The following is a 17,433-nucleotide window of genomic DNA, read 5'->3' as shown; positions in this document are numbered from 1 at the left end:
GACTGTACATCTTTTTGTGTCTGTTTCACAACTCTTCCAAAAAAATTCCACAACAACTCCATTCAAAACAGAACAGATATTACAGAACTATAGAAATCACGACTGTATGTGCTAGTCAACAAAGTGGAGCGATAGAAGGTGGAAACAACAGACCAAAGACACACAACAGACGTTTCTGTGTAAGATCCTCGATGCAGTGTCTCCACAACAGAACGAGATACCCAACGGGGGGACAGGAATGATTAAGAGATCAGTCTGTCCACTTGGCCTGTGAAAATACCAGCGTGCAGCTCGTCTGAGATGTGCTTGTTGCCACATCGACCAGTCAAACTGGGTTAAACACAGTTCGGTTAAAAAGATGAAGACTGGTGTTAAGTGGGTGACTCGCCACAAAGCTGCCAAGTGTAAAGTCCTGCTGTGTACTAGTTGTGCTTTGAAACAGTGTCACTTCACCGCTGTGCTCAAAGTCACAGTGTTTCTCCTTGTTTTTTGTGTGCACTGTACCGCTGACCCCTCCCATCACCACCGTTCCGCCGCCCCGTGCCTCACCTACTTATACAGCAGAGGGATCTGGCTGTTGTGGCAGTGGTTGCGGCTCACCTTGCTGTCTGCCGGGTAGAGGTTGGAGGTGTTGGAGAAGGAGGCCGGAATGGAGTGATTGTCAGTGGTGGGGTTGGGGTAGCCGGGTGGAGGAAGCAAGGATTTCGGATCCGGTTGGGATGATGGGGGCTGTGCGTTGTGGTTCTGATTCTGGCCCACTGAGGGGCGACGGCGGCTACGCAAAGCCTGGCGCTCAGCCAGCTGGTTGCGGAGTGCTGACACCCTCTCCTCTTTCTAAAGGCATAATGTAAGGAACAGTGACACAGTTGACATTCATTAAAAAGTGTCAATTAAAATCAACAACAAAAAAATGCACTTCACAATGGACTGACTTGAATTGATTCCTCCCCTTAACCCTAGTAATTTTTGTAAATTTTCACACTTTTGTTGCTTCTCTTTCTGATCCATGCAACATTTGTTATAATGAATCCACATCAAGGTTGAATGTGTTACCTGTTGTTGCCAGGAAATGATGCAGGGGTGCGATTTGACATTGTAAGTGTGAGGGAATGAAGAACCACATTAGCATATCCGACGCACAACCAGACAAAATTTAGATTAAAATACACACACACACACACACACACATATATATATATATATATATATATATATATATATATATATATATATATATATGGGAAATAATGGCTGCAAGACATTGAGTGATTTCATTTTACACTTATTTACATTGCTAAATCAATTTCTAGCACCAAAACAGTTACTCCACATGAATAAAGGTCCATTTTCTATAATGATTTGAAGAATGGTAAAAAAAAAAACAAATTACATTTGTGCCAAACTGTGATGTCTAAATTGAGGTGTGAACAGAACCGTGAATTCTGTGTACCTGATGCCCCTAATATTTCAGAGTTACCAAGCACAAATAACAGGCTAACCTTCATTTGGGTGATACTGCTGTTTATTAAAGCATATTTTTTATGGACTGCAATGTTCTTCTTGATGGGTGGCTTTGGAGGGGTATTGAAAATTATGAGCAGATTCTGGAAATAGGTTTTGTACTTTCACTGGTTACCCATGTGAAAATAAAGACCTTTATAAATGGTGGACTGTTGAAGTGTGACGTGGAGCTAACATCAGCTAAAGTACGATATCCGCTAACATGCAAATTTTACTCGAGGGAATTACTGAGGTACACACTTCTCAGTTGACCCATTAATACAATGCTCACGGGGAATGACATGGATTGAAACTCAGATTTATGCATGTCTGCACTGATAACGCAACACTGTAAGTGAGCACCAAGGTTTCAAATGTGCTAAATTACAGTTGCAATCTCCTGAAATTGCTTTCAGCCTTGATAAATCGTGTTACATGTGCAAACCTCACCTACTTGCAATTTTGCAAACAGCGCCTGTGATGTTTGTAATGCTGTAATTATTACACCCTGCTGGCTTAAGCCCATATAATGGTGTCACTGCACGCCACAGTTTGGCCTGAAGAAAGTTCACTCAGCTGGAACTGAGTGCTGTTTCTTTGTTCATCGACTTACAAAAAACATTTTGAGGAGTTGGATAGGATTTTGATTAAACTGTGGAAAAAGTCAAAGTGTCTAAAGAATCATTGTTGAACTGTGAAAGGAAACCAAAAATACAAAATAAATGATGCAACTAGAAGGGCACTAAGTGTGGATCCTTCTGCCAAAGCTCTAAAAAAAACTTATCTTACAAGGTTGTTGCTGACGTTTTTTGCCTTTTGGTTGCATTGTCTTTGGATTAAGGACTTTCTGTCAGATTTCTCACAGAGAGTCAGGGTTAGCCCTCACATATCCACAGCTCTCACACTCAGCACCGGTTCCCCTCCAGGCTGCATGCCGCTGCTCTTCACCCTGTACACATCTGACTGCACCCCTATCCACACCAGCAAACATTCATTAAGCATGCAGATGACACCACAGTGGTAGGCTGTATCACTGGAGGAGATGAGTCCGCCTACCGGGATGAGGTGGAACAGCTGACGGTGTGGTGTAGAGAAAATAACCTGCTCCTGAACACATCCAAAACCAATGAGCTAATCATAGACTTCAGGAGAAACAAAACAGACACTCAGCCCATTATCACTGGGGGGACTTGTGTGGAAAGGGTCTGGGACTTCGGTTTTCTGAGAGTGCACACAGAGGAGAAACTGACCTGGGACAGGAACACCACATATTGGTAAAGAAGGCACAGCAAAAACTCCACTTTCTGAGAATCCTCAAGAAAAACAGCATAAACCAGAGATTGCTCATGTCTTTTTACCGCTCTGCCACAGAGAGCGTCCTCACATACTGCCTCTGTATGTGGTTTGCCAGCTGCACAAGGGCAAACAGGAAAGAGCTCCAGAAGATTACCAAAATGGCAGAGAAGATCACTGGGTGCCCTCTATCCACACTGGGGGACCTTCATGGCTCTTACTGTCTCAGGAGAACCAACACAATACTAAAGAACTCATCCTACCCAGGCCCCTCTCTGTTTGAGCTACTGCCATCAGGCAGATGTTACAGGACCATTAAAGCAAGTACAAATAGATTGAAAAACAGTTTCTACCCAACTGCTGTTAGAGCTTTGAATACCACTGGAACCAAACAGCCAGGTCACATACCACACTTGTGCAATATTTGTTTATGTGCAGTATCCATTGTCACTAAGATATCCACAGTTTTGTACATACCTTTCTCTTTTATGCATATTCAACCTCTTTTTTTGCTACTACTACTTTTTATAATTTTTTTTTTTTTTTTTTTTTTTTTTTGAGGGGAGGTGATGGTCTAGTGGTTAAGGTGTTGGGCTTGAGTCCAGAAGATCATGGGTTCAAATTCTCGCCTGACTGGAAAATCACTAATGGCCCTTGGGCAAGGCCTTTAATCCTCCATTGCTCCCGGTGTGTAGTGAGGGCCTTGTATGGCAGCACCCTGTCATCGGGGTGAATGTGAGGCATAACTGTAAAGCACTTTGAGAGTCTGATGCAGATGGAAAAGCGCTATATAAATGCAGTCCATTTACCATTTTAATTTGCGCTCTGGACATACCTTTTTCATTCAGTTAAATTTTATTTTTATTTTTCTGTTTCTGTTTTTCCCCAGACCTTTCAAGTCTGCACTTGTTTTACTCAGGTTTATACTTGCACTGAAAGGCTTGCACCTTCCTTTTCCTGTACTGGTTACAGTGACAGTAAAGAATCTGTTATCTGTGGTGCCCTTACCATGTGCTCCATCATGTGAGCAGGGTATTGTAATCACTCCTGTGTTTGTCTGTGTGTGTGAAAAAAAAAAACAAAACAGACAAAAAAAAAAAAAAAAACAAAACAAAAAAAACACCACCAACAACAAAATAAAAAACAAACAGCTTGGCAAATTTTCACCAAACTTAGTAGGCATATTACTTGATTCACTTCTGGAACAGATCGATCAGAGGTCAAGGTCAAGCAAAACACAGCCCAAAAAACACTTTTGCAATAACATTTGTGCTACCAATGTGGCTAGAGATTTGATTAACACCTCATATTGATCAGTAAAATATTTGTGATCGGTTAGTATAAATTATTTCATATAGTTCATATATAGTCATGATTTCATATATTTCATAGTGCCACAGTCACATTTTAGTGTTTTGTTTTCCTCTCCATATTTTTCTATCTTTGGTTTTCTTCTCCAGGTTACCTGGGTAATTTCCCCTTGTTGTTTTGGCCAAGCAGTTAAGTACACTTGTTTCCAGTGCAGAAGGTTCCCAATTTAAGGCCAACCATGACCATTCTCCATATAATGTGGAGCTGTGTCAGGTAGGGTATCCAGCATAAAACCTGTGTCAAATCAACATGTAGCTCCACCTCAGATCTGCTGTGGTGAAAAGAAGGGAGAAGCTGAAGGGACTTAATATTATCCATATTTTGGTTTTATCTTCACTCGGGTGGCCGAAATGTTTTTTTGGGGGGGAATTTCAAGTCGCACACCCCTTCATTTTAGGAGAAATGGTGAAGAAAACATGTTAAAATTTCATTTCAAGTCTCGTCCAGAATAATGCCAGTGTCATTACACTACATAAAGCTGTCTATCCTTTCCAGGATTTGACTGAATTTAACCTTTGGTCAATATAATCAAGAACAAAATGCATCAGAACCAAAATATGATGAACATTTATTGATTTAATTATATCACTTTCTACAAATAGATACATTTCCGTTAATACTATTACACAAGTATTACAGCGATTATATGTTCCACTTAAACTAACTTTTATTCAAACTTAAACAATATTTCCACTTAAACTTTTATTTAACATTAAACTGTAGAACCAATGGCCTATTAATTATTGAACCAGTATAGGTGACAACATTAATAATGTAACAAATCAGACTATTATTGAAAAAGTAACATGAAAGAACCATTTGTGTAGTACATTAATATCTAAAATAAAGGAAAACTGTTTCAATGCTGAAAGAATCAAACAATTTAAAGTTACTCTTAGTGTGCAGTCATAATATGAGAACAACAGTTAACTGAGGTGTTTCGGATTGTCTCTAGTTCAGACATGCATGAGTAATCAAACAGTAACAGACTGAATTCACAAGAGTTGTTGCTTTGTAGCATCTGTTGAGACTAGTTTTCAGTGATGCTCAACCACTTGGTTACAGCAGTTGTCGCTGCTCGTAACTTTTAGTCAGGATTTCATTGAAATCAGCTGCACCTTTTGTAGAATTGTAGAACTCTGAAAGAACAGTTAGCAAATGTTTTAGAATATTACAATAAACATAAGTGATTATATACTAAGAATATTATTATAATAATTTGTAGTTCACACTAACATTGTGAAGCATTGAGCAATGTAGTAGTGTTCAATGTTTAAGTTTGATATCAAATATGATTTTCATGTCCATACCTGCATACTGCTTTGTTGTGTGTGACCTCTGAATGTCTATGCTTTCTTCATGAAAAAGACTGTGGTCGCAATATCAAACATGGATCTCTTCAGATGGGTAGGATACACGGTGCACTTCAGCTGGGAGGTTGGATTCCATGGAGAGTCAGCATGAGCTCTCAGCCTGTGCATGTGTGTCTGATCCGGCTGATCCCCTACCGAACTGTTCCAAATCTCTTATGCTTTAGACTGGATCTCCTGAAGGTTATGTGACAGGCCATTGAGCTTTTGAGAAATGATTTTGCATCAGTTTGTAATTGATATTGTACAGACCTAAACTGACCTTTTGTGATAGTTTTGGACAAAGACTTCATATGCACCAAATCCTACTGAATTATACTGATCTTTAATGCCTCTGGGAGACCACTTCCACTGATTGGATTGGCTTAAAATTTCACAGGCATTGTTTTTTCAATGATTCTCACAAAATAGGGGGGTGTGCGATATCAAATTTGAAAAAAAAACAAAAAACAATCCTATACATTTTCTCACCACCCTAATCTTCATGTTATCCTGTCTCTGGCATGTCATCATTCCTGGGTATCAGCACTCCCTGGCTTGGTCACTGCCCACTCTCTGTATCTCTGGTCTCTGGCTCCCTCTTATGTCCTATTTCAACACTGTCCCTCTTGTTTCCTGAGCTGTCATTAGTTGTCTTTGTCTCATGTGTTGTTCATTCATTAATTCCAAGACTGATTTCTATAGTTAATCTTCTTTCACAGTATTTGAGTCACTTCATTTGTCAGTTTTTGCTGGATTATTATGCAGCTGATTCGTTTCATTTATATAGTGCCAAATTACAATAGCAATCACCCCAAGGTGCTTCACAGGGGCAAAGTCTAACACCCAAGAGAGCAACCACATAGGCTTCAGTGGTAAGGAAATACTCCCTCTGGCATTTTTTGAGGAAGAAACCTCAAGCAGACCAGACTCAGATGAGTGACCAATTGTGTTGGCCATATTACCAATGACAAAGATCAAATAAACCAAATACAACAAACAATTGTCAAACATGCTAAACAGAGATGATGGACGTAATAGCCCAGATAATAAAAAGTCCAGTGGGCATTATGACCCATATTTCATCATGTGTGGCCAAGTTAATCCTCATGTAACAACTTTGCTCCAGATACCAAATGCTCAGACAGGAGACCTCTAGATGGACACTGTTGTCAGCCTTCCCCGAACAGAAATCAGGAACATAGATCCCACAGTATCATGGGCCACAGCACTCCTCTGTTGTAGCTAACAGCGGTGTCGGTCCAACTTCTCCATGTTATTTCTAGCATTCTATGTTTATTTCAGTGGCTCGCAGGACCATCTAACCTACACATTTTCCATCTCTCCCTACTCTGCCACAAGCTAATTAGCTCATTCAGGTTTTCTGTTAGCAGTTGATTAGTTGTACATATCTGGTCGTCCTTGAGGACCCGTTTGAGAACACTAATCTAGTTTCATATAACTGTTATGTTGTTACCAGAGTTTTTCTGCCTTTGCAGATTGCTAATTTTTACTGACTGTTTAAGACTCAGTGCTTGGTATAAAAACTTCACATTACTGAATTGTGCCTGCTTTTGGGATAACCCTTTGCTAATTCCCTCTGAAAGATTATTGTGGTTTGGACTGATTCCCCGTGTCCTTAAGCTTAGTAACATGCTGAGTTACCATTCAGTCAGCCATGTCTTTTGTTCCCGAACTGTGTTTTGATCTCTGAGTTATTGATTAACCTGCCACACATCGAACACTTGCCTTTCTGTTCCTGTTCCCCTGTTTTATAAAGAACTCTTGCCTCTAAACACATGGTCAGTTCTCTGTATTGGGGTCACACTATGGTACTCATCATGACATACAGTTAAAAAACAAAAAATAAATTAATATATGTGGTCCCTCAAAGCTCACTGCATGTATTGCTTATAATAAGTATTCATAAATCATAACACAAACTTATATCTCAGTGTGCACAGCCTGCAGGATGGGTATCAGCTCTCTGATGCCTTTCATTCACCAAGTTTCATTAAATTCTGTTTCACTCCGTATGCCTGATCCTGCTGTATTTTGTGCAGAGCCACCCTAAAATTTACTGTTTAATTTCCAGCCCAACGTTCTCACCAAGCTTTGAGACAACTGGTTGATTGGTTTTTGTGTAATTACTAGTATGCTAAGCACACACAGAAAAACTGACACAGGCAAAACAACGTCCTCGGCGGCGATAATAATGATAAACAAAACATTACAACATAAAATCCTGTTTCTCAAAACAAGGTAATGCGGTTATTGCTACCTTTTCTACAGTATTCTCCAGCTCTCTGATATTATGTGGTGTTATCAGGTGCACAGTGTGCACAAACACCTACACACAGATAAGCAGAAAGTACATGTATTATGTTCATAACACAAGCACACACTGTACGTGTGACTGTGCATCATCTGCTGCCTGCAGACGTGTAAGTGATGTCTGCCTCCGAGCTGAAACAGATTTTATATAGCGTGTTGAATTGCATGTGAGGTGGCAAGCACAGTTACCTCCTGGATGATCTTCTGCAGCTCCCGGTTCTCTCTCTCCAGCTGCCTGGACTTCTCCTCGTCGTTGTTGTTGGTGGATGAGCCTGTCTTCAGAGTGTCCTGCTGCTCCGACTGCCACTCACCGCGGGTGATCAGACGCCGCATCTGCAGCAACGCAGCAAAGAACAGGAAAATTAGTGACATATCTACTGAGAATGTCTCGTCTCTCATCTGTGAAGAACCAACTGTCAATCAAACAGCAGTCATAATGATGTCAGGTCTTTTTCTAACTGTGGTTTGGAAATTGATGATTCACTTTCTGCTGGTGGCACTCTTTCCAAAGTGTGCACACTCACGGTGGCTGTGACTGGTCATGTTCTCTGCCCAGTTGTTGTAGTTATCCCAAACAAACCGCTGTAGGCCATTCCGCACATGAAAAATGCAACAGTTCCTTTGTGCCAGACAATGTTTTCCCAATGCAAAATGTTTTATACATCTGCAACTGTGAAACACCTCAGGTTGGAGTTTTTTTAAAGACCAGTTTCTGTGGGCTGCATCTTTTCAAACAGCTTACAAATGAAGGAAGCTGGTGTTTTTGATGCTGTCACAGCCAATCCAATATCACAAAGTACCCAAGCTTGAAAGCTTGAAAACATTTTTGAACATTTGTAAATGCAAAACTGTCAGAAGGAACTATATGATATTCTAACAGTTTTCATGCACCACACAGACACACTAGAATATCTCTTTAAAAACTGTTACATACACTCAAGTTCAAGGGGTTATATTGTACTTATTTCAGCAAGTTAATATTGTTACAAACCTATTGATGTTGGCAATGAACAAACAAACAAACAACATAGAAATGGTACAACCTAAAGGAAAACAAATAAACATAATTTTTAAAATCATTTTCAAGTGTCACATAAACAAGCAGTTATTGTGCACGTTCCTTTAAAACTACAGTATATAGGATTTAGTGTCACCCAGTGGCAAGGTTGCAGATTACATTCTGCTGTCACCAGCCGCAATTTTTTTTCCCTTCAAGTTTTTTTTTCCAGTGACGAGGATTCATGCTCCCTTGCCTTCTCTTGTAATAAGAAACATGTATGAGGCTCCATTTCATAAAAATGAGGGTTCTCAAACTTATTGGCCTGCACAAGAAACCAGCTGGATAGGATAGGAAACCACTTTGTTCTTCAGTCTTGTGGTAGTGGTATAAAATGTGAACAATTGAGTAGTTACAGTGCATCCGGAAAGTATTCACAGCGCTTTACTTTTTCCACATTTTATGTTACAGTCTTATTCTAAAATGGACAAAATTCACTGTTTTCCTTAAAATTCTACACCCAATACCCCATAATGACAATGTGAAAAAAGTTTTTATGAGATTTTTGCAAATTACATATGTATTCACAACCTTTGCCATGAAGCTCAACATTGAGCTCACGTGAATCCTGTGTCCACTGATCATCCTTGAGATGTTTCACACACCTGTCTACATATAAGGTCCCACAGTTGACAGTGTATGTCAAAACACAAACCAAGCATGAAGTCAAAGCAACTGTCTGTAGACCTCCAAGACAGGGTTGGCTCAAAGCACACATCTGGGGAAGGGTACATAAACATTTCTGCAGCTTTGAAGGTTCCAATGAGCACAGTAGCCTCCATCATCCATAAATGGAAGAAGTTTGGATCCACCAGGACTCTTCCTAGAGCTGGCTGCCCGTCTAAACTGAGCGATCAGGGGAGAAGGGCCTTAGTCAGGGACGTGACCAAGAACCCAATGGTCCCTCTGGTAGAGCTCCAGCATTCCTCTGTAGAGAGAGGAGAAACTTCCAGAAGGACAACCATCTCTGCAGCAAATCATCATGATAGAGTATGGCAGAGTTGCCAGATGGAAGCCACTCCTTAGTAATAGGCAGATGGCAACCCACCTGAAGTTTCCCAAAATGCACCTGAACGATTCTCAGACCATGAGAAACAAAATTCTCTGGTCTGATGAGACAAAGATTGGACTCTTTGGTGTGAATGTCAGGCGACATGTTTGGAGGAAACCAGCCACCACCCTTACAGTGAAGCATGGTGGTGGCAGCATCATCCTGTGGGGATGTTTTTCAGTGGCAGGAACTGGGAGACTAGTCAGGATGGATGCAGCAATCTACAGAGACATCCTGGATGAAAATCTGCTCCAGAGTGCTCTTGAACTCAGAATGGGGTGACGGTTCATGTTTCAGCAGGACAATGACCCTAAGTACACGGTCAAGATATCAAAGGAGTGGCTTCTGTGAGTGACACTCTGTGACTGTCCTTGAGTGGCCCAGCCAGAGCCCAGACCTGAATCCGACTGAACATCTCTGGAGAGATCTGAAAATGGCTGTACACCGACACTCCCAATCCAACGTGATGGAGCTTGAGAGGTGCTGCAAAGAGGAATGGACAAAACTGTCCAAAAATAGGTGCACCAAACATCTTATTCAAGAAGACTTGAGGCTGTATTTGCCGCCAAAGGTGCAACAACAAAGTATTAAGCAAAGGATGTGAATACTTATGTACGTGTGATTTCTTAGTTGTTTTTTTTTATAAATTCACAGAAATTTTAAAAAAATCATCTTGTCATTATGTGGTGTTATGAATAGAATTTGAGGGGAAAAATGAATTTAATCCATTTTGGAATAAGGCTGTAATATAACAAAATGTGAATAATTTCCGGATGCACTGTCTGTCACCTCTGGTCTACTCTACATCATGGCGCCAAAACCCACTGATTTGTTCATATGTGTGTGTGTGTGTGTGTGTGTGTATGAACTGAAAAACTAAAAACCTCTTGAGTGGATGTGCCATTGGTTGGCTATGAGAGAAGAAAACAAAGCAAAAAAGTGGTCCTTTGGAGTGACCAGAGAGGATACGACTCCATGTTATGCAATGGCTTCAGCAAAGAGAAGATGATCAATGTGGGCACCATCTTATGTAGGTAAATATGCACTTAATGGCATTATTAAAATTTTTTTTTTTAAATTCATTTTGTACAGAGGTGCCCATGATACAGCTACTGGTACAGTAGCTGTATCATGGTAGCTGTATCACAGTAGCTGTGTTGTCATGTTAGCTGTATCATAGTAGCTGTATTATCATGTTATATTATATCATGTTATAGTATCACTGTATGTATGTATGTTAGTAAGTATGATTTTTTTCTACTTCTCTAACTCTCTCTTTGCATAGCTTTGCATGAATTTATATATTCAGTTAGCTGTTTTTTACAGTTAGCTTTATATACATTTAACTGTTTTCATAGTGATAAATACATTTTTAGATTCATATAGTGTTATTAAAGTAAATTTTAGATTGCTAGCTTTATATTCATTTAGCTAGTCACATAGCTTTGCATGAATTTATATGTTCAGTTAGCTGTTTTTCAGTTAGCTTTATATACATTTAACTGTTTTCATAGTGATAAATACATTTTTAGATTCATATAGTGTTATTAAAGTAAATTTTAGATTGCTAGCTTTATATTCATTTAGCTAGTCACATAGCTTTGCATGAATTTATATGTTCAGTTAGCTGTTTTTCAGTTAGCTTTATATACATTTAACTGTTTTCATAGTGATAAATACATTTTTAGATTCATATAGTGTTATTTTACATCAATTTTACAATTTTACTTTGTTAGCTTTATATCCATTTAGCTATTGCTTTGCATGAAATTATGTTCATAGTGATAAATACATTTTTAGATTCAGATAGTGTGATTTTAAGTACATTTTAGATTGCTAGCTTTATATTCATTTAACAATTTGCATATCTTTGCATTAATTTATGTTCAGTTACCTGTTTTTCAGTTACTTTCAGATTCAGTTAGCTTTATACACACTTATCTGTTTTCATAGTGATAAAGGTTTTGACTGTGATTGTTTTAAGTACATTTAGATTTGGTTAACTTTATATTCCCTCAGCCCCAACCAGTCCCAGCAGAAGACTGCCCCTCCCTGAGCGTGGTTCTGCTGGAGGTTTCTTCCTGTTAAAAGGGAGTTTTTCCTTCCCACTGTCGCCAAGTGCTTGCTCACAGGGGGGTCATTTTGACCATTGGGGTTTTTCTGTAAAGGGCCTTTTACACTGAATCCGTCAGGCCAATGCGTCAACGGATCGGGATCTGTCGAATCTGCTGGATGACGTCAGACGCGTCGCTTTGGAAGCGGCAAAAAAAAAAAAAAAAAAAAAGTGGGGGGCGGAGATTGCCACGTCACACTCTGGCTGTTTCCACAGTCTGAAAAAGTTCAGCGATCGCCATCTTGAATTTGGGTGGCCTGAACCACAAAAAAAGCTTTAAAAAACAGCAGTAGAAAGATTCTCCCATCACCCTGCTGGGAGAAGCTTTTTTTTTTCCAGCTATTTTTCGGAGTGACGCCGACCGAGGAGGAGGATGGACGAGGAGGGCCGACGATCGAACCGCAACAGCGGACCAAACCGCACAGAGAAGCCGGCCTTCAGGCATCATCACTGGGCAGACTGAGGCAGGCAGCCGGGGTGATGGAGCAGACCCACTCAGTCCGAAATCTTCCACTTTTTGGATATATGTGAAGTCCCAGTTTGCCCAACGGAGTTTAGTTCTGCAGCTTTATCGAGGTGAGAATAATGTAAAAATAAAACGTGACGTTTACTTAACTGCTTTGAAGGTTTAATGATCGGCTAACGTTAGCGTAGCCTTTTAGCACAGTTGATCTGAGGGAACACTTTAATTTCTAAATGGTTCTGTCTTTTTATATTTACCAAATGAAGCTTTTTATAAGTTTTTTATAAGTTTTATATATATATAAACTGTTTAGTGTTTCTTTATATTTAAAGAAATATTTTTATTTGTCCCAATCAGGAACACCTCCATTTCGGCGTGTCAGAGGACAGGTTTGGACATGTCTATCTCGGCTTTCAATGCTTACCAGTCCAGGAAGTATCAGTGAAATTGTGGAGAGCTGGACATGTCCAAACTTCTCCTCTGACACGCCGAAACGGAGGTGTTCCTTTGTCTCGCTTCATCAGCGAATCGGTCGTGACGCGCGAAGCCTCCGCGCGGCTTTCCATGACAAAATCTCTTGTTAAAAGTGAAATCTGCCGGAAAATGGCTGATGTCCAGCTCTTGTGATAACCAGAGAAAGAGCACATGACGGTCTCGTATCCACAGAGCCATCAGCTCAGAAATGGTCCGGTGGCTTGTGCCGTGTCGTCGCAGCTCGGAGCTGTTAAGGCGGTCCACCTAGGGGAAGGAAAACCCTGATGTTAAACCCCCAGCCTGGGTTACTGCCCCCGTGCCTCAGAGGAAGGTTCTTTAGCCAGAGGCTAGGAGAAGGTCACTCTGATGTAAAACCTACAGCCTGGTGGTCGCCACAGCCGTCTCAGCTTGTCTGTGCCACTGTGGAGTGCCACCTTGCCTAAAGAGTGGAATTGGTGTGCGCGAGCTGATCCCCACTTTAAGCAACGAGCACAGGCGGGAAGGAAAGCCCTGCAGCGATGGGAAGAGGCGAAAACAGCAGGTGCATGATGGCACTGGGAGCTGCAGTCTCGATCCTGCATGCAGGCGGCTCAGGATCTATGGTCGTTTGATTGCTGACCCGAGACAACAGCATCATCCGGCAGGGCCCTGGGTGACCAAGCAGCCCTGTTTAGGGATAGCCCTGCTTGCTCCACATGGAGACAGACCTAGAAAAGGTGGTCTAAACATGGCTTGTCTCACTAGACCCGGTTGGCTCACCTCTGCCAACGGGCATCACTACACGCGGTGCGAAAAGAAAACCAAAGAACCTGAAAATTACGTGCTGGAATGTACGCACAATGATGGACTCAGACAATAACGATCATCCTCGAAGACACTCAGCCTTAGTCGCCAAAGAGCTAGCAAGGCTTGACATAGACACTGCTGCACTCAGCGAGGTGCGCTTTGCAGACCAAGGGTCACTCACCGAGGAAGGCACAGGCTACACACTGTTCTGGTCAGGGAAGGCTAAAGAAGATCGTCGACTCTCAGGGGTCGGGTTCATGATTAAGAGCGCCATAGCACATAGGTTACACAGTTTGCCAGTTGGACATTCTGACCGACTCATGTCACTCCGGCTCCCCATCAACAACAAGGATTTTGCCACTATTGTTAGTGTGTATGCCCCAACCATGCAGGCCGACATCGGAGTTAAGGAGGCTTTCTATAGCGATCTGCACAACATTCTACAGCGCGTCGACACCCAGGACAAGCTCCTCATCATGGGAGATTTCAACGCCAGAGTGGGCCGCGACTCTGATGTATGGAAGGACGTGCTAGGGAAACATGGCATAGGCAACTGTAACGACAATGGCCGCCTACTGCTGGAGTTCTGCTCTGCACATGACTTGACGATCACCAACAGCCTGTTCCAACAGAAAGAGAGATTCAAAGCAACCTGGAGACACCCATGCTCCAAACACTGGCACCTTCTGGACTACGTTCTGACGCGACAGCGTGATAGAAGAGACGTATTACATACCAGGGTGATGCCTAGCGTGGATTGCTATACGGATCATCGCTTGGTCCGTTCCAAGATTGCTTTCACTTTCAAGCCTCCTCCTAAGAAGAAAGGCCCACAGTTTAAGAAGCTACAACTCCACAAGCTGCAAGACATAGACACAAAAAAGGAGTTCCAGGCCAAACTAGAGGAGAGACTGGGTGGAGAAGAAGGCCTGCCTGATGACCCTGAACAACAGTGGATGAGATTAAAGACCATCCTTCAGGAGACGGCAGCAGAAGTAGTGGGCTTCTCAGCCAGGAAAAATAAAGACTGGTTTGATGAGTCTGATGCACAGATCCAGAAACTACTAGAAAAGAAACGTGCATGCTACAAGACTCTTTTAGCTAAACCTGATGACCACTCTGCCAAGACAGCTTACAGAAATGCCTGCTCCACACTGCAAAGCAAGCTCCGCATACTGCAGAATGACTGGTGGCTAGCTTTTGCGGAGAAGACACAACAACATGCCGATGCCGGAGACATGCACTCCTTTTATGAAGCCCTTAAGACCATCCATGGGCCAGCACATCAAGTGCAAGCACCCATGCACTCCTCAGACGGCTCCACCCTTCTGACGGACAAGGAAACCATTATGCAGCGTTGGTCAGAACACTTTGAAAACCTCTTCAGTGACAAGCGCACTGTGCAAGAGTCATCAATCGAGAAGATTCCCCAGGTGGAGGTGAAATAGGAACTTGATGACCCCCCAACACTTGAATCCAGGGAAGTCTCCTGGCATAGATGGCATCCCAGCAGAGGTGTACCAAAATGGAGGTGAGGCAGTCCTCGACAAGCTTCAGATTCTCTTCTCCAGTTGCTGGGAAAAGGGAATGGTTCCACAAGACCTTCGGGATGCGGTCATTGTCTCCCTGTACAAGAACAAGGGCAACAAGTCCGACTGTTCTAATTACCGGGGCATCACTCTCCTCTCAACAGCAGGTAAGATTTTGGCTCGAGTGCTGCTCAACAGGCTTACCCCTACCATAGCGCATGAAAATACTTTCGAGAGTCAGTGAGGATTTCGGGCCAACAGGGGAACCACTGACATGATCTTCGTCCTGAGACAGATCCAGGAGAAGTGCAGAGAACAGAACATGGCCCTTTATGCAGCCTTCATAGACCTAACCAAGGCTTTTGACACAGTCAGTCGTGAGGGTTTGTGGAAGATTCTTGCCTGCCTTGGCTGCCCTCCAAAGCTCCTCACCATCATCCGCCAGCTGCATGAAGGCCAGATGGGACAAGTGAAGTACAAGGGGACTCTGTCCGGCAGCTTCCCCATCTCAAATGGCGTCAAACAAGGTTGCATCCTCGCGCCCACTCTGCTCTCCATCTTCTTCAGCATGATGCTTCATGAGGCCAAAGAAGACTTGACAGACGGCATCTATATCCGCTTCAGAACCGACGGAAGTCTGTTTAACTTGCGGCGCCTTCTGTCCCACACTAAGATCACAGAACAGCTAATCATGGAGCTGCTCTTTGCAGATGACTGCGCCCTCGTCGCCCATACAGAGCAAGCCTTGCAGCACATTGTCAACTGTTTTGCTGAAGCAGCAAGAGCCTTCGGCCTCACCATCAGCCTGAGAAAGACAGAAGTGCTATATCAACCGGTCCCCCATACAGCATATACCCCACCCCAAATCAACATCGAGGGTACCAGCCTGAATGCAGTAGAGCACTTCACGTATTTCCGTAGTGTTATCTCAAACGACGCATATGTTGCCAAGGACCTAGACAGTCGCCTTGCCAAGACCAGCAGTTCTTTTGGTCGACTCTCTAAGTCTGGCAGAATCATGCACTGCGCCTTTCCACAAAAGTGCAGGTCTACAGAGCCATTGTGGTCCCTACCCTCCTGTATGGAGCTGAAACCTGGGTTTTGTATCACCAGCAGATCAGATTACTGGAACGCTTTCATCAGCGTTGTGTCCGAAACATCTTCGGGATCAAGTGGCAGGACTACGTCTCAAATGAGGACATCCTTACCAGAGCCAAATTGCCCAGCATGGAGTCTATTATACTCAAACAACAGCTTCGTTGGGCAGGTCACGTAGCCAGGATGGATGATACATGCATGCCAAAATTAATTCTCTTTGGCGAGCTCAAGGAAGGGAGACGAAACCAAGGGGCCCCCAAAAAACGCTATAAGGACCAGCTGAAGAAACAGCTCTCCCTTGCAGGCATTCAGTATCAGTCATGGCAGCATCTAGCTACAGATAGACTCAGCTGGCGTTCCAGCATCAAATCTGCCAGCCTGAAGTTTGAGGCAGAAAGAAGTGAGGCCTCACGCCAGAAGCGTCAAAGACAGAAAGAGCGGGCAGCAGCACAAGCCCAGCCTACGCAAGTGTTCATTTGCCCCAAGTGTAACAGGTCTTGTGCATCCCGCATCGGACTTTTCAGCCACCAGAGGGCTTGTAGAAAATAAACTAAAAAAAAAAAAAAAAAAAGGCCTTCCCACTATCCTCGCAAGTGAGGAAACTGCCAACAACAATGGCATTTTTAAAAAAGACAAGTGCAGAAGCTGCATCTTGATCTTAAATGCATGATTTTCCATGAAATCAGTCATTTAGAGACTATAGCACTTCTTCTCTCGCACACAGACCTTTTGATTCTGCATATTAAATGGAACATTTTATTTTTAGAACAGCTAAATTGGTCGGCAAAGTGTGATTAAAAGCCCAAACTCAAGCATGTCAGTAAAGCTGATGGATAGTGTGAACTCAAAAAATATAACTACCCAAGACAATGCAAATAATACAACTATTATTATTACTATTATTAACCCCTTAACGCCCGAATTTATATAGCTGTATATAAAAAAATGTTTTGTGTGTGTTTTTGCCTTTAAGTAGATGGTAAATAATGTTGAGATTATTAATTTCACTTTTGCA

At 42.3% G+C, this 17,433-nt stretch overlaps 1 protein-coding gene across 1 annotated transcript in view; it reads right to left on the bottom strand.

Annotated features, from left to right (window-relative positions):
• Positions 1-364: 364 nt before the first annotated feature.
• gabbr1a (gamma-aminobutyric acid (GABA) B receptor, 1a) overlaps positions 365-17,433 on the bottom strand; it is a 442,232-nt gene continuing 425,163 nt past the window's right edge. Inside the window, exons 23-24 of the mRNA XM_034174198.1 lie at positions 8,037-8,180; positions 365-834 (exon numbers count right to left, since the gene is read on the bottom strand). Of these exons, the coding sequence (XP_034030089.1) occupies positions 550-834; positions 8,037-8,180 (429 nt within the window). The 3' untranslated portion in view covers positions 365-549. The remainder of the gene's footprint in view (positions 835-8,036; positions 8,181-17,433) is intronic.

Source organism: Thalassophryne amazonica, chromosome 7 (assembly GCF_902500255.1).
Source record: "Thalassophryne amazonica chromosome 7, fThaAma1.1, whole genome shotgun sequence".
Classification (NCBI taxonomy): Eukaryota; Metazoa; Chordata; class Actinopteri; order Batrachoidiformes; family Batrachoididae; genus Thalassophryne; species Thalassophryne amazonica.
This window is presented reverse-complemented; position numbering and strand designations above follow the sequence as displayed.